We start from the raw sequence: 16,231 nt of genomic DNA, 5'->3' as shown, positions 1-16,231 counted from the left end.
GACCCGCGCGGGCCTGGGTGGCGGCCGGACCTCCCCCGTGGGGGTCAGCCCGGGGAGGGGGTGGGAAGGACGAGGAAACTTCTCATTCTTGCCGTCGCGGAGGGATAAAACAGTGCCTCTGGCCTCCTGCCGAGGAGGTGTTCTATCGTCATGGTGGCATTTAAACTTGTGAAGGGGTATGAGCAGCCTTGCCCATCCGAGGGACTCGGACCTGCGGTTTGTTTTGGGATTTCTCATTTCTGTGGTGTGAGGGTTCCCCCCACCTCGAATTCGCTGGGATTTGTTTGTTTTAAGTGAGTAGGAGGGACTGAGAATAAGATGTTCAGTATCGTGTGCCATGGTAAAAATTCTCTGTGTTTTAAAAAGTTTAGGGCCTAAACTTGCCGAAGGATTTGAATATATTGGTAGCTGTGACTCATGGACAGGAAAGTATATTGCACTGGCTGTAATTATAAGTGAATTTAAATGCCTTATTAAGGTGCAGCTTAAGAGTAGCATATTGAAAAATTTTGACTGAGTGAAAATAGGGTTAATATATTTGGGTTTGAGGAAGATAAACTCTAGAGCTTCTGTCTTTTACCTATAAAAGGATGAAAGTTTCAAACAAATAGTGTGGAGGTAGAAACGTGTGTAAGTATAAATTATTGAGTACTGAAAGATTAAAACATGCATGCAAATCTCATAATCTTGATCAGATCCTTACTTGCCTTAAAATAACTTTACTAAAATAAAGGAGGCTTGTTAAGAGGATCTTTTGGGTTTCATAGTTAATTGTCATGAGAAGGCAGTTTTGTCGTCATGGGACAGGTGTTTGTTTTACTGGACACTTGTATGTACTTGTAAGATACAAGATGTGTTCTGTGGTAAAATAAACAAGATGCTTTGGTGCTATTGTTTATAGACATGATCTATCAGATGATGGGTTGTGTGCCTTCCTCTAATTACTTCTTTTATTCAGTAGAGAGTGTCTTATTGCTGAGAAGTCTGGCTGTTTCCTTCCACACAAGATAAAAGGTCTGACGATTGTGCACCCTCAGTTCCACTTGAATTTGATGGGTTATTTCTTCTCTGTCAAGTGACAGCTAACAGGGAAGCCAGTAGGAAGGTCTGAAGTTTGTGTTGCCTTGGATTTGTGGTGTCATGTGGTGTAGATCTACTACTGAGGCTGCTTTTGTTGTCACTACTTTTGATAGCAATTCTTAACTTAAAAAGAAGTATTCCCACATCACTGTAGACCTTTGGTTGAGGTGTGTCTGAACAAACAAGAAACAGGCTTAGGTCACTCTTGGCTGTTTTTATGTATTAATGAGGAAACAGTGTCTGCAATGTGCTATTACAGTCTCTTGCCCTAAAGGTCAAGAGGTCTTTTGCATGCTGTTAGAGTTGTGGCGTATGAACTTGCAAAAAGAACAGGAAAAGAGCTGTTTTGAACCTTAGATCTAGGACTTCTGCTTTGAAAGAAGGCTGTGTCTGAGCTTCTTGAAACTTTTTTCGCAGTTGTCTGTCATCAGCTTGGTGATACCCAACGTTGACTAATTTTTGACTCTGAGGTAGGTGGCTTTTCCTCATCTGTTAAAAATAAATGGGAGAGGTCAACCTCTGAGATAGAGGTGGCTCTCTTGAAACGAGTGGGCAGCAGATAACAGAGCCAAAAAGAGAAAGCTGACCTCTGGACTTCTGTTTTCTTGATACAAGTGTTAGAACCCATGTGTGGCAAAAGTGACTTATGGTGTTTCCCTCTGCCTCTGAATTTGAGTCTCTTGTCTCTGCTCCTAATTATGACTAGTTATTTTCTGTACGTACTGTAAACTAGAAAAGCCTAAGTCTTGCTTACTATGCTTCGTTTGATCTGTAGATTCTGTAGGAATTAGAACTTCAAATGGCATTAGCATATGCAAAAGCTGGTAAGCCTATAAAGCTGTTGGTAAATATGTATTCTTGGGGAGACTCACCCTCTGCATCAGAAGCTGCTATCTTAGTGCTCAGGATTTGTAGTGCAAATATTTAACTCTAGCTGTTTGCTTCTTCTAACCAGTTTAACCCTTACAATACCCATCGAGCCAGAAAATTTCCCTTAATCAACAAAAGCTTACAGTAGATTGTGTCTGGACACTCAAGAGTCCTGTTAAGGGGAAGAGTGAGCACAAAGCTCAATAATCACATATTTCTTTGTGGTTCTGTTTGGCTGCCTCAATATTTTACCTAAAATGAAAGCTGTCTAGCAGTGTGTACAGATGCTGAAGTTACTGGATGTAGAAAAATCTGGTAGTGCAGAAGCTAGTGTAAGCTTCCTTTCCTAAGTCTGAAAAGAGACCCGATAACAAAGTTGCTCTGATCTTCACAATGGATCTCTTTCTTTGCTCCAGTCTAGAGAGAAGGTAGAGGAAAGAGGAAACATTGTCTTGTTTCCCTCATTGAGAGGTGAGGGAGAATGTCTGCTTAGGATCTGTATGGATCTTCGCAAGTTTACTAGGCTAAATTCCAGTTTGAGAAATCTGCCATGGAATTTCTCATTGAGATGATTTTCTGACTGTCTGCAGTATGAGTTTATAGAACTGTCAGAGTTAAGCATGTGCTGCAGCATCCTCAGAACGGTCTACCTGTGATATGGAGCAATGCTTGAAAAGAAAGCGAGATATATTTTACTTGACAGCTCTTCTGTTTCATGAAGTGATGGGAAACTCTGTGAAAGTCTGTCCTTCATTATTTCTGGTAGTGACCCATATTGGAACTTAGGTGGTTAATCAGATTATTTTAAGAGGCACTTTAGGGTTGAGTCATTCCTGTCAGAAATATTGCTGCTTATTCCTGAGAACTGTCTAATTATTGAACTTGTTCAGGCTGTGTACCTTCACATTCCCATTTTGTTCTGCTAACAGCAGTGTCTCCATTCTGGAGTTTTATTTCTGCTTTTCTCAGGCTTCCTTTTTATTTTACAGTGGTGTTCCAATTAATCAGGTTCAGTAAACCAGTGTCCTTTACAAAATATATGTCTTTATCCTGGTCCTGTTCTGCATGTGTTTTGAAATAGTATCAAAACAATGTCCTTATTTAGAGGAGTGTTTACTGGTTATGATTTCAGGTAAGCGTCTTTCAGTGCTATCTGTAGTTTCAGTTTGGTACCTTATCAGACTTAAGTCATGGTATTCCAGAGGTTGTGTTAGAATTATTCAGTCTTTTCCATCTTATTGCAAGAAAAAGGACTGTTTTGGACCACTGTAACACATTGTATTTTTAATATAGTCTCTTCAGACAGATACTGGATATTAATATCTCTCCACCGTATACAAAACTACTGTTGAAATTTTGTGTCCCCATGTAGCATTTGCAGGTAGAACGGGGTTTGCACCAGCTCTGAGTGGGAGGAGATTTTGCCCCAAACAGATAGCGGGCTCTTATGTGCTGTGATAGCCTTCATACATTAACAATTTAATTCAGGTGATATGGCTGACTCCGGTATACTTTTGCTTCTCTGCTGGAAAGAAGTATCTTCTGCCTCCACTGAAAAAAATCCCCTGCTGCTAAACTGGGTTTAGAAGCGACTATGAAAGACTTGAAAAGGTTGCTGTCTACAGATAACTGCTGTTGATGGGAGAGGACTTCATTTTCCCGTCTAAACCAGAATGGATGAAAAGATACTACCTGTGAAGCTTTTGACAAGTTGGGTATATGCGGAAAGTGAATGTATTAGAACACACAATAGTGCTTCAAAAGCATAAGATTTTAATATTAAACACACTTCTAGCTAATGCCTAGACAGCTGATAACCTTTTAATAAGATAATTTGTTTGTACACAGAATTAACCACATAATGAGGTGTTCAGTTCAAACCACAAGTAGTTGGGTTTTTGTAGATCACTAGGCATTCTCTAGTGTGGTTGAGACCTTTGTCTTGCAGCATATGGATGCCAGGTATAAATAAAAACATGTACAACTTTATCTTGATAATATGTACTTTTCTAACTAGAATTATATATACTTGGCCTTTTTAAAAAAGGCAGTCAAGTAACTATTATCAAACATAGCTTATGCAATAGAAATTGAGAAGTTTAGTCTTGTTTTATTAAGCAAACAAAACAAAATACTGAAAGTGTGAAGATTTTAACTTCTCTTTCTATGCCAAGACTGTAATTGGAAAAGGAATATTGCAGAAAGGTGTAGGTATCTTTTGTGTCTGGAGGATGTACGAGATTTCCTTCTGACACCACAGCTTAGTTCTGCTATGTGTGAAAGGCTGTAACCAGTAGTTCATGACTTTGCAGACAGTTATTCTGTCCCCTCAACGTATGAAGTGCACCTAAAATATCCTAGGAAGCCACAATGGTGGGCCTCAAATATAAATGCTGGCTTATGTTGATGTTTTAATATACAGGAAACTGCACTTATTTCAAATGAGTTACTCATGTGAGTTAATGATATAATAGTTTTGGAACTGGGACTTTGTGGTCCTTGAGAGTTGTCTCTGCACTTTGATAATTAAAAAAAGTTTGATAAAAAAATATAATTCTTCATACTCACCACGCTTCCTCCTGTTTACTGTTCAGGAGGTTTCTGTAAAAGACTGGAAGATACCTGTTGATTTTTATATGTTTTCTTATATTCACTAATTTTAAACAGACTAATTTAGAGTAGGGCTACTTTGTAACAGGCATTTGATGGCACAGGATGGTTGCCTTTGATTTGTGTTGCCCGTGATATTTACTTGGTGTCAAAATTGGAGTATTGCTAGTTGGCCTTACCAGAGACTTTTCTTATGCTGCAAGAAGCAAGAGTATGTGCTGCTATTCTTTGTTCTGGTTTGGGGTTTTTTTGGGGGGTGTGAGGGTGTATCTGGTGGGGGTACAGGGTGTGTTAAGATTTTGGGTTTTCTGTCAAAGCTTTTTGTCAAATGAGGAAAAAAAAGGGAGTGATGCAGAAGGTGTATTCTGTTCTGGAAAACAAGGTTGCACTTCCAAATTCATTGTGGCAGTCTGTCTACAATGGAACTCTGATTTTACAGGAGTTAGTAATGGAACTGATCAACTGCGATCAGACTTATTCAGACTAGGATGAACGTGCAGGTGTTTTATTCCCATGCCAGGGAATATTGTGTATTGATGATGTTGACATCCTCAACGTGAATTAAAAAATATAATTGCTAGGAGTAACAAAGTATGATCGTGTCCTGAGCACTCTGTAATACTGCTGTTGCTCGCATACCAGCAAAAAAGGCTATGGGCCTTGTGAGGTGGCCAAAATTGAGTTTACTGGATTAAGGACCTGGCTGACATGTAAAAATTCTCTACTGGGTTATTGTTAATCTGGATCATTTCCCAGTGTGGTTCACCGCGTGGCTGCACAAACAGCTGTACCATCACAACAGAGGGCATAGGAATGAGTGAGTGCTGGGGGGGAAGACTGCTGAAGCCAGCATTGCCGACAGAGCTGCTTGCCAAGTGCTGGCTGAGTCCTCAGTGGTACTTGGGAACACTTCTATGTGGAATACCTGAGCAGACATCAGGCCCATGGGCCTATATGAGTGTCTGGCTTGTTGCAGTGACAGCTACATAGCAACAACTGGACCAGACTAACTGGAAGTAGTTTGTTTACTTGTAAAATCAAATTATTTTCAGGAGAATGGAAGATACAAAGATGGAGAGGGTTCTCTAAATAGTATTACTGGGGGTGGATGGGGGGAGGGAAAAACTTCTGGATAGGAACAAATGTTTGTAGAAGCTGATTAACAGAAATAACTACTAATTTAGTTATGTCTCAGTATGGACTACTTTTCAGTACTGTCAGGTTGTTTGTCTTTAGGTAGTTTTGAAATGTTCTAAAACTCTGAATTCCTAGCTGACTTTTTTTTTTAAAATTTAGACTATGAATGGTAATGTGCCATTTTTGAGATGTGATAGTTTATGAGTTAGTAAGCATGCCACTGTATTTTTTTCAGTTGCAACCTCTGTAGGTGAAGTGAAAATGACCTGTCACCGGCTCATAGAAGACAACTGGAAAATTAAATGACTGATTATAGTAAGGAGAGGCTATTTAACATTTAGATCTTATATCAGCCTGCCTGTTTTCAGTACAGGTGAAGCAGTATGATCAGAAGAATTTTCAGTCGATCTTTGCTGCAGTCAAGCATATCAGTTCGTGTATGTCTCACTGATTCCTTACTTCCAGCTGTAACCTTTAAGCGTGGTATTAAAATCATTATCTTAACAAAAAAGAAAGAAAACACTTATGCACACAATACATCCTGGTGTATGGAGTACTGTGGAGCAGTTAGTGGTTGCTTGAGATTGTTTGGACTCTGTTTTGGACTCCTTTCTCCTGGATCTCTTATTTTTTAATGCCTCTGAGAGAAAGAGTTTAGTATGGTTGCCAATCTTGCAATAGCTTCTTCAGTGTGTGTTCAGAAAGGCAGGAATATAAGCTCTGTCAGAACTTATACAGTGGTGTTAGGAAAAAAAAAATATGAAGTGTTGTGTGTGGTGTTCACGATACAGTGGTGTTAGGAAAAAAAAAAAAGTGTTGTGTGTGGTGTTCACAATACCACAGACTTCCTTAAATTTTTGAAGTAGAAAATAACTGTGGTAAGAGTATTTAACTTATTAATAGTAAATGTTGGTTGAACTCTGTGGCCTTGAAATTTTGCGTGTCAGGGACAAAGTTCCATCGACATGACTGTAATGTGCAAGGTGGGTGACTAAGCCGCGGCTGGGGCAGTTGCCGGTTGCTGTGAGGGGAGAGCTCAGGTGGGTGGTGGCTGGAGTGCTCCTGAGGTGTAGCAGTAGAGCAGCAGGACCTCAGTAGTGGGTGAGAAGGAAAAGGCCTTGTATCTGCAGATGTGTCTGGAGCACAGCAGGTTTGTAAGGGGAAAAGGCAGAAAAGAGGAAAGTTATTCTCCGAGAGGGGCAAAGAGCACAGTGCCTTTGATGGAAGGGGTGGGTGAATGATTTGGATGCTTGAAAGACATTCCTGAAGGTAAAGAGAGGCAAGAGGAAGGCTGGATTTTTGAGTGACAGCAGAAGTGACCTCAGACTTTGCATGCCATGGTGTAACTGTCTAAGTGATAAAGGCAAGAGCAGAGGTCTGCCGTGGAACTTTTCTTTTTCAAGTCAAGTTGGAGGGGAGAGTGACATGTTACAACTTAATTACAACTACTTCTTCAGTTCTAGCCTCATTAGAAGTCATTTCTTGCTACTCTGGCTTTGACACTGATGTTGGTGATACTGTTGCAGAACTAGGTCATTAGTAACTCTTGGTAATAATTTGTTTCAAAGATCCAGACTTCCTTCAGGAGTTTGTGCACATAAGATGCTGTGCTGCTTGTAGAGAAAGTGCGTTGGAGAATCAGGTTTGCATTTCTCGTTGGCGCACGTGTCTAGCTGCTTATTAGAGGAACCCTTGCCAGGCTGCGTGCGTGTTTAATGCCTGCACTGAAGGAGAGAACCCCTTGTGGCTGAGGGCTCTAAACCAACTGTCCTCTGACAACTGTCAATGAGAGTACAAGCACAAAGTGGGGTTTCTGTGTGTGAGGAGCAAGAGAGGCTGGTCCAACTGCTCGGAGGTGCTGTGGTGAAAGGCTGGATTCTAGTCTCAGCTCTACAACCTTCTTCCTGATAACCAAGCCACTGAATCTTCAGCAATGCTGTGTTCTTTGCCTGATTTTCAGTGTGGATGATCTGTAACTTGATTTGTTGCTGTTAATAGTACTGGGGAAGGAATGTTCCTTAGCTCACACAAGCTGTTGTTGAGGGCCAACTCAGTTTCGTTTTCAGAGACGGCACACTGCTCTTGAACAACTGTTGCTTGCTATGCTGTTAGCTAAATCATGCTTGGTGTTAACTGCAGAGTTGTGTTTGAGCAGCAGGACATGAAAATGTGGTGGATTTTACTTTGGGTCCATACAGAAGTCTTAAGAGTGTTTGTCTTTTCTGTTAATTTCTTCAAATAGCTAGGTGGCATACTGCATTATGATGACCTGGAGAATAAAATGTTACTCCACAGTGAAGATCAATAACTGTGTTTTTCTCATAAAAGAAGTGACCTTTTTTTGCTTTTAAGCTCAAAGATTGTATCTTAATTCTGTCCAGTTATGTTATACTGGACAACGAGTAGCCTGCTGCCTTTTGTTTGGTAAGCAGAGTGGAGGAAGTTGTGGAAACTGATGAGTGTCTGATAAATCTGTTTTTCTAATGGTGATTTGCAGTTTCACATGTCAGAATCAGCAGTTGGGACATTCTGTGTAGATTAAATAGCTTGAAGAAGGACTGGCTGTAAACACCTTTTTTCCTCAAAATGTGGTTATCTCTTGGGTATATCCAAAATAAAAGATTCTGTAATTTCAAAAGGATTCTGTGAGTCTGAGTTGCAAAATGAATTTGTGCAGATGAAGCTGCAAATTACAAGCTTACTGGGTTGTGGAATGATTTTGACACAAGTGAATTTCCACTGAAATACTGTCCCTGTTCATACTTACTTAGCTATGCTGTGGTCACCATCTTGTGAATAGTGGCACTTGCAGATGCTGCTGAATCCCTATATGGCAAGTGTGTTCCATAATGCAGGTTTTCAGTTCCTTTAAAAAAACATGCTCTAGTCCATGTGCACTTCTACAGAACGTGGTTGTGGATGGGGCAAAGGGGCCGACCATTGCACGTGTGCCTGTGAAAGCATGATGTGACAGGAAAGGAACTGCTTTGCTCTACCCAGAGGATGTCTGTTGTGAAAACAGAAGTCATGCCCATAGCCATTCTGTATGCTCTGAACAGACATTACCTTGTGGTGACTTTTCTGGTAGCCTTCTGCAATCAGTAGAACTTTTGTTGTACTGTATTTTTGTTTGGGACAGCTTGTGATTGTAGAGTGAATTTTACAGGCACCTATACAGCTGTGGTTTGTTATCTGCTCAGTGAGGCCTGTGTCTCTGACCCTGCTGCCTTCCCTAACACGGCTGTGTTTAATAACATAAACAATCCTAAAACAAGATACGCTGCTACACTTTGTCATTCCTTGCAGAGTGTAGGAGAGGAAAACCATGACCCTGTTGGTTGTGTTGTTTTAATGTGTGGGTGAAGGTGTTCAGTCCTGCAATGATGAGCATATTAGTAGAACCTACATAGAACAGGATTATGGGATTCTTTCACCTGCCTCCTGTAAAGGTGCAAGATGATTAAGCTCTCGCAATCTCTAGGGGTCTGAGCAAAGCCTGCTGCTTCATCTGGGATTGTCTTGTATAGGCTGTACCTGTCAAGACAGCCTTTGAACTTGAAGGTAGAATTGTAGTAATTTTCTGTTTGAGATGTGTATTTTAGTCAGTTGAACTTGATGTCTTACCAGCTGAACTGAGCATGCCAGGATTTGACTTCAGGAAGAGTGTGAGAAAAAGCTAGTAAGAGCCTGCTTTCTTAGGTATAGAAAATGTTGAAGATCTCTGTTTAACTGAACCCTTGTGAACAAAAGATTTCTTTCTGTTTATATGCATTGAGCAAGTTAATATTTTTTTTGCATGTGCAATCTTAAAATTCTAAAGGAAAAGCAGGTTGAGGTTTTTCCCCCTGTTCAGTAGAGGTGAGTAAAATTCACTTTGCTTCCTCTTTACCCCCAGTATTAGATTTTATTTTTAACCTCCCATTGCATACTCTTTTCTTGTCTCTGAGAACTCTGGATCACCGAACTATTAGATTCTTAAAGAAATACCAGTTCTTTCATATGTAAAAGTGCAAACTTATACTTGAACTTGGAAATTAAATGTTAGAATGTTGTAATATGATCAGTAACTATGTACAACAGAGCAAAGGGTGTTATCTGGATGTTAGAAAATAAAAATTTTGGGGTTTTTACTAACTTGAGGTTTCTGTGAAACAGTTTTATTTGGATTACTTCCAATGAAAGCTCAAAAAACCTGAGTTTGAAGTGACCCTTCATGCTTTCTTCATTTTTTAATTATAATGAACAATGAGATGGGAGGGCAGATGACTATCTGTTGACTTTTAAAGATAGTTATCCTCTAGATTTCATGGGTGTTCAAGTACCTAGTGGTAGATAATGCTTACTTGCATCTTAAGCTGCCTTTGGAAAATTTGGCCCCTAATAATGGGAAACAGTCTGTCAATTGTATAATCACAACTAATACTCTTTGAAGAAGTTGTAAGTACTAGTGTCTTATGGTCATCAAGTTGACCCTTAGCTTTAAGACAAATCCTGATATTTTTAATTATGTTGGCATTGTTTTCCTCCAAAGGGAGGTTGACACAGGTGAAAAATTCCGAAGTAGTGAATGATTGACTAGCAATTTCAAATAATCTGTACTAAACTGTAGCTAATTGTGTAGTTTTAATCTTCAGTATTTTTTTGAATGTTTGTGGGGGGATATATATAGGATTCCTAACCAGAGGTACTTGATTTTATTAAAAAAAAAAAAAATCTAATTCTGCTATTCAGTTCAACGAACAAACTTGCTGGTGTCAAGGTGTCTGCTAAGGGAAAGCTATATAGGATTTGAGATCAATTACTTGATGTGTGTTTATAGCTGCAAATGTGTTTACGTTGAAAAGACTATGAGCCCTCTGAAATGTCTTGTTACATTAGGATTTACTTCATTACCAAGATTTGTGTGAGTCAAGTCATCTTGTGCTAGCCTTCTCAAAGCAAGTAAGCTGTTTAGAAGATCTGGGGGTTTGACTTTCTGTTGTTTGGAACTAAAGGGGGGTGGACAAAAGATATGGGCACTGAGAAGGCAGCTATGTTTTAGTTGTAGCTGGTATAAAAACAACAGACATGTTCTGACAATGATGGAGATTTTGCAAAAACAAAACCAGAAGAAGAATAAAATTGGTTGAATTTGGTTCAGCCAGCATGCTAAGGCGTTTTAAAAGAAAACAACCAAAAAATTCTACTTTTTCCATCTAAGCTGATCTGGAAATTAAAGAAAATGAAGAGCTGTCAGCATGTAATTGTAATTTTGAATCATAATGCTGAAGACATGTTTAAATGTGTTTTCCTGCCATTTGGTGATGGTAAAATGGCTCTGTTGTGTACAAGGAGACATGACTACTCTATTACCTCATAGCAGACTGTGTGCACAGGTTGTTCTAATCTTAGGGATGTGAGCAAGATGTCTCGCTTCAATTTAGCAACTTCACAATTTCAACAGTATTGTAGTAATATAGCTCATTTAAGTCTCTTACTAACATCAAAATCATGTTGCTGTAGCTTTACAGAGCAGGATGAAGATTATGTAACATTGCAAGTAGAACAACCTTATTGTTAAGGATGAGAAAGCTTACATAGAGTACACTTAGATGACACATTTCTACCAAGGAAAAGCTGTCTTAATCTATGTATTCCTGGTATCTTCCTTCACTTTTAGCTTTTTTCTTTTTTTTGCTAAGCAAACTTGTTAGAAAAGTGTAAGTAGGCTTAGAGAGAATGCAATGGAATGTCTGAACAGTGAGATCCTGTGTGTTTTGTAATACACTATGGTTTTCCTAAATGATTTGATAGGTTTTGAAATAATTCCAGTGGCAGAGGTGCTGGTCTTTATTCGCTTTGTATTTTGCATGTTTATTAGCAGTCTAAAATCTTCTGCTGGATTCTGTTACAGAAGCATTATGTTGACAAGGCTCCCAATCTGTCCTGGTGTTAATACAAAGACTGACTAGAACTGATGATCCCATGAATTGTAATTGTCTCTGGGTTGGCTGTAAACATTCAGCCTTTGTCCTCAGGCCTCAGTACATGCTAGCTGTGATGTCATTGCAGCGTGTCATGTCTTACTGAGCAATTGCATTAGCTTTCCAAGCTGTACAGCATGCGCTAGCCTGTGAAAGCTGCCCAAATCTAGGCATTGTAGCCTCTGCCTCTTGGAATCGGTATTTGCTCTTAGTTGTGGAGAGCAGGAAAATGTTGTGTTACAGCAGTTACGTGTAAGATCCCAAACACTTAATATTGGTAATACATGTGCAGTTAAGCTATATTAAAAAAGAAAAAAATCAGGTGTGTAGCGAAAGGCCCAGAATAATGTGTGGTGGGTTGGCTTTTGGTTTTTTTTTTTAGACACTGAGAATTAATAGTAAAATAACTGCTATTCTAGGGTTCCTCTCATGAAATGTTATCTTTGTGTTTGGGAAGCTTGTGTTCCTTATGTAATGTAACTAAACCAATCTTTCCTTTCTGTAGGATGCAGATAGGGAAGAAAAAGCTGACTTAATTCTCTTGACGGAATTAGCTTGTGTAAAGTGCAGTTATTTGACCTTACAAACAATAAGCTTAGTTTTTCTTTGCACACTATGGTGTTACAAACTCCTGAGCTTGTTTATATTTCAAGATCAGAATGTTTGAAGTTTGTGTGTGAATTCTGTATTTCTAAATACAGTGACTCATATCCATGTGAAACTCAGCTGTTCCAAAAATATGGATTACTTGCAGATCTAGAGAAATTTAGTGCCATTTAGGTTTTTAAGATAAATGGACATATATATTGGTAAGTCTGAAGAATTAAGGAGTGTTGCAACAAACTGGAAGTTTGATTGAACTTGTGTTTTAAGTATCTCTTGTGAAAAGTTGGAAAATGCTATTAAATATCTATATTCCAGAAGGCTAAGATTTGAAATATTTTCTGCTACAGGAGTGAATATGCTTGCACAGTGTTTAAGAAAAGCCCTTCTGATAAATGTAGTTCCCATTCATGTTTCAAAAGCTAAAGCAGACTGAAGGTTTGAGTATTGAATAATTTTTAGCATGTAGTATTTCATACATGCTATTCACTAATAATGCACGCAGTATCAAATCCTAGTATGTCTTCTCACATAGAGGAGGACTTGCTTTCATGGCAAGAAATGGAATGAGTTGGAATGAGAGTGAAGAATGAGGAAGGGCTGTCATTCAGTGTGGAAGGCATCAGCACACTCAAGTAGCCACTGTGATATTTTTAAACATGTAGTGGGACTGCTTGATCATCAGATCTGCACTATTAGTCATGTCCCTGTCTGATGGAAGATTTGCCGCAGGCTTTTTGGAGGAGTCTCTTGTATAGGTCCCCCAGACTGGGATAGATACTGTCTGCAACCAACAAATAGCCTACTGTGCATTTGTTTGTTAAATTCTGGTGGGGAAAGGAGAAGCAGAATTGTCAGAAAGGTAGAATATAGACGGTGAGAGTTGAGCTTTGTTCTGTAAGCAGTCTTCAGGTCCCAGGTATGGTTTAGAAGAGTGGACTGACAGGTGTTCATCTTCCAAAGATCATTGAAAGTAGCAGACTTGCTTAATCAAGCATTTGTTATGTTAGTCCAAGTCTGAAAACCAACCAACCCAAAAAACAAAACCAACAACTCCCCAAGACAAACCCAACATACCCATTAGGAGAGAATGCACATACACAGTCCAGATGTTGGCTGTACCTGGAGAATATTTCTATTCTGACAAGTGAGGATTTTAGGAAGCAGATGGCTCAATGAACCTTGGAAAGGACTTAGCTTGTTCTTTGTATTTTCTGATGGGAATATTGGCGTTATCTAAAGTCTCAGTAGTAGTGTTTACCTCACTGCCTTTTTCTTAATGAGCTGGCCAGAGAAGTTCAAGTCTCAAAACCAGCTGATTCAAACACGTCTTCATGTAGTAGGGCCACAATTAGCAGTCTACCTTCTGATGTTCCACACTGTGCGTAGAGATCCAGTGTGCAGGCTTGTGGCTAGAATATCGTGCTGTTGCAGAAGACTCTACAGGTAGGTTGCATGTCACTAAAAATAAGCGATATGTTATCAGTAGAGGAAAAAAGTGTAGCTCCTAAAAATAATAGTTTGGGAACCTGGTGATGGCTGGGAATTCAGTGTTGTTTCTCCAGCAGTGATAGTGGTTAGTCTTTCAAGAAGGTTTTAAAGTGGTACTGAGGAAAAAATACACTTTTCCAAGGTACAGTATTTGTTAAAGGAAGAAAGTGATTAAACCACATGTGGTTACCTCTCTGTCTTTCTTAGCCTTAAAATCTTTAATTGAATGGGTAGGAAGTGGAGAACACCTTAGATATCTAAAACCAAACAAAAAATCCAAACACATCAATGAGATGAAGGGACACGTACTGTTGAGTTGGAAGCTACATGGTTTCCTCCATCCTCAAGATGTTACCAAACCTGTGTTAGGAAAACATTGGAATTGCTTTTTGAAATATCTAAACAAGAGAGAGTGTACATCTATTTACATTTCTGCAGCAAAGATCTTTCTAGCAACTTTTGAAGGGCTGCATGCTGTGGCAGCTTAGTGACAGAAAAGTCACTTGTCATGGATTGTATGAACAGTTGTGGGCCACGTCTGTTCTCTGTGTTGCATGTGCCCTAACTGTGGCTTGTTCTGGAAAATCGAGTATACTTCTAATCCTGTGAAACCATTTGATCTCACTGTCACTGGGATGTGTTTTGGCACCTGCCTAACAACTGTAGGACTCTACTCATGAAGCTTATTCTGTAAGCTTTCTTGGTAGGGTTGTATGCAGTATACTGTTTGAGAAATCTTTCAACAGTGGAAAGTCCTCTATGAGCCTTGATAGTGCAAAGATAATACTGCAGATTTTTGGCATCATGATCTGCCTGAGGCAGATCTTGTCCTGTGAGGTGGGAGGTTTGAGCTAGGTAGCTTCAGTCTGAGTGCCAGTGCTGGGACAGTTTGAATAATTCTGTTGGAGGAGTAAGTCTGAAAACTCCAGGGTTTGTTGCTTTCACAGCTTTTCTTTGGAAGAATCTGTATTTTTACAAAAAATCGATATCGATACACTTCTATTTGACATGTGCTACCTGTGTTTCCATTTTTTGGTAAGATCACCTGCACTGCATTGCTAAACTTCTCCCTCCTGCTCTGCCTGCCCCCAGGGTTTTAAACTTTTCAGCATTGTTTCTTGTGTATGCCCATCATCTCATCCAGATGAAAATAGGATGAAATGCTAGAAGAACCAGTGCTGGATTTCTTTGAACTTCTCCTGCATTGCCTAAAAATGCTGTGTTAAAAGCTTCTATGTTACCTGACTTAGATTAAGATAAAAGGTGATGTTAATACTGTGTTGTGAAATTTTGGGGGTGAATGAGTTTTAAAAGCTTTATGGGAGTTCTGTTTATTTATATTTTTTGTCCTTTGTGTTGTGTTTTTTTTACAGGAGTCTTACCCCTCTTCCTCACCAATATGGTTTGTAGAATCAGATGACCCGAACCTGACTTCAGTCTTAGAGCGTTTAGAAGATATTAAGAAGAGCAATACTCTGGTGAGCAAGTATTGTGGTTGGTTTTGGGTGTTGAGTTAGCTTTGTCACATTAACAAGTAATTGAATTAGTTTGGCTTTGGGGTTATTTGGGGGATCTGTAAACCTAAGTTTCTCTTCCAAAAACATATGAACTGAAAGTAATCCAAAAGATGTGGGGCAAGGATGAGATGATGACTTAAATGCTTGCTCTTTAAAAGAAGTTAAGTTTCAGCTCCAGTAATTACACAGTAATCTGAAAATAATTAAATGGTGAAATGCACGAGAAATTAAAACTAATGAATGAAACATCTCTTCTAGGGTTTTATTTGCACAGAGATCAGTTATGGAGGCAAAAGCTTTGTGTTCTTGAGAATGTATGTTCTCCAAAACATGGCTAAAATGGTAACTGTTACAAAGAAATCTTGGTTTCAATAAAGACAATGACCTGATTGCTTGTGGTTCATCAGAATGTTCCTTAGAAGTGACAAGTTTGGTGTTGTGACTTTGGATGATTGCTAGTTAAAGAAAATCTAATGGTAGTTTTATATTTCAGAAAACTATCAGGCATTAGATCTTACTTGACTATGCTTTTGATGTAGTGATAGGAGCTTTGTGTGTGTGTATGTGTATATATATATATTTAAAAAAATGAACTTGCCATTCTGTGCAGGAAAGTAAGCGTCCTTGAATATTGCTTGGAGATAAATTTCAGTACAAATGTACTTTGTTCCACGAAGAACAACTTTGCAGCCTACTGACAAATTCAGTGGTTAAAGGCATTGTTTATCCTCTTCAAATTCAGCTTTATCGATATTAAATAGCCTTTATGGATGCTCTTTGTTAACAGGTTATTTTAACTTTTTGGCTGTGTATTTTGTCTGCAGGAATACATGCATGCATGTGATGCATACAAAGCAAATCAGTCTGCAGAATACTGCTTGGATTATGTGCTGGCCGTGGTATTTACCTGGTTTTGGAAAACATGGGAATATTTTTTTCTCATGAAATCACTTACCTGTA

General features: G+C 39.1%; 1 protein-coding gene across 1 annotated transcript in view; it reads left to right on the top strand.

Annotated features, from left to right (window-relative positions):
* Window positions 1–150: 150 nt before the first annotated feature.
* The window catches only part of LOC104504750 (ubiquitin-conjugating enzyme E2 Q2-like), a gene marked incomplete at its 3' end in the record, with an annotated part of 34,219 nt that continues 18,138 nt past the window's right edge, over window positions 151–16,231 (top strand). Inside the window, exons 1-2 of the mRNA XM_010148044.1 lie at window positions 151–216; window positions 15,128–15,232. Coding sequence (XP_010146346.1) covers window positions 151–216; window positions 15,128–15,232 — 171 coding nt within the window. The remainder of the gene's footprint in view (window positions 217–15,127; window positions 15,233–16,231) is intronic.

Source organism: Eurypyga helias, unplaced genomic scaffold, assembly GCF_000690775.1.
Source record: "Eurypyga helias isolate BGI_N326 unplaced genomic scaffold, ASM69077v1 scaffold7483, whole genome shotgun sequence".
Taxonomy (NCBI): domain Eukaryota; kingdom Metazoa; phylum Chordata; class Aves; order Eurypygiformes; family Eurypygidae; genus Eurypyga; species Eurypyga helias.
The sequence above is the reverse complement of the archived record's forward strand: the minus strand, read 5'-3'. Positions and strand labels throughout refer to the sequence as shown.